At 35.2% G+C, this 1,186-nt stretch overlaps 1 protein-coding gene across 1 annotated transcript; it reads right to left on the bottom strand.

The window, feature by feature from the left end:
- Nucleotides 1-23: 23 nt before the first annotated feature.
- On the bottom strand, nt 24-1,112 carry LOC109340773 (F-box protein FBW2-like). Its single transcript, XM_019578512.1, has 2 exons — nt 893-1,112; nt 24-551 (listed from the first exon to the last, which is right to left on the bottom strand). The coding sequence occupies exon 2, from the start codon at nt 544-546 to the stop codon at nt 235-237; it is 312 nt and encodes a 103-aa protein (XP_019434057.1). The 5' UTR covers nt 547-551; nt 893-1,112; the 3' UTR covers nt 24-234.
- Nucleotides 1,113-1,186: the final 74 nt, after the last annotated feature.

Raw genomic sequence — 1,186 nt, 5'->3', positions numbered from 1 at the left:
CCACATAAGAAAGATATCAATTTGATTTTATAATTCAAGATGCATGACAAAGCAAATGTTAGCATAACTGAGTAAAGACACTGGTTTTTTTATAATTGAATGTGAATCTGTGGTATTAAAACAATATAATTTATATTCTACTTTTGGCAATAAGCATAATAAACAATGAAGTATTTAACCATAAGACCTCCTCCAAAATGCAGCAAACACGAAATAAAATGTGCAATTCTCTGCTTACTTTTCAGCAATGAAAGTGAATGTCTTCTCACTTTGGACACAAGAAACAGTGAGCTTGCGAAGGGATCCTGAGCTTCTTGTGATCAGCAACACAAGCATTCGATCAATTTTATCAGGCTCAGTTTGGTTGCACCATTCCTCAAGGTCAATCTCTTGCCAGCAGTAAGGTCCAGCTAATGTACTAGCCCATGATTTGCATACACTGGGCACAATTGACAGTCTTTCCTCGAGAGAAAGATGGGTAAAGATAGCCCCTTGTAGGTCCGGTAATAAGTCTTTCCAATCACGAAAATCAGCTGCTTCTTCCATATCGTCTGCAAAATAATGAAATTGTGCTTTGTTAAGCTTTCTGTTCAGGTATCAATAACAAATATGAATATGCTTACTGGGAAACAGTACTTCTCTTATAAAAAAGAGATTTTGAAGTAAATGGTAAAGGATTTATTCTGATAAGAGTTAGGAAAGATAAATAATTGGGTTTTTTAAGTGAAGGAAATGTGACAAATTTAGGATATAATAATTAATAAATGGATAGAGATAAAAGAAAACTTAAATCACTCCCACATAGAACAAAAAAAGAAAAGAGATGGAGATTTACCAGTCCAAAAATGTTCAGAGTTTCTTCTTTAAGAACCAGAATTATATAAAAACTCACCCGAAAATCCGGCAGATGCACCGAGAGAAAGAGAGGTAAAAGAAATAACAAAAGGGAAAAGGGGTAAGACTACAACACGAGAATTATCCAACCGCCAATAACGACCCAAGACTTCAACACACCAAACAACAACGAAGAGGAACTGAACAAAAGTAAAGCACAGAAACAATGCAAGCACTTGCAGTGTAGAGAGCAAAAGAAGTTCAAGACAGACACGAAGAGGTTGCTAACGGAGGAATACTAGTTGAAATATGAAATGAGAAGGCCAGTTTAAATAGTAAAATGAAAAGGAAC

Source organism: Lupinus angustifolius, unplaced genomic scaffold (assembly GCF_001865875.1).
Source record: "Lupinus angustifolius cultivar Tanjil unplaced genomic scaffold, LupAngTanjil_v1.0 Scaffold_244_52, whole genome shotgun sequence".
In the NCBI taxonomy this organism is placed as follows: domain Eukaryota; kingdom Viridiplantae; phylum Streptophyta; class Magnoliopsida; order Fabales; family Fabaceae; genus Lupinus; species Lupinus angustifolius.
This window is presented reverse-complemented; position numbering and strand designations above follow the sequence as displayed.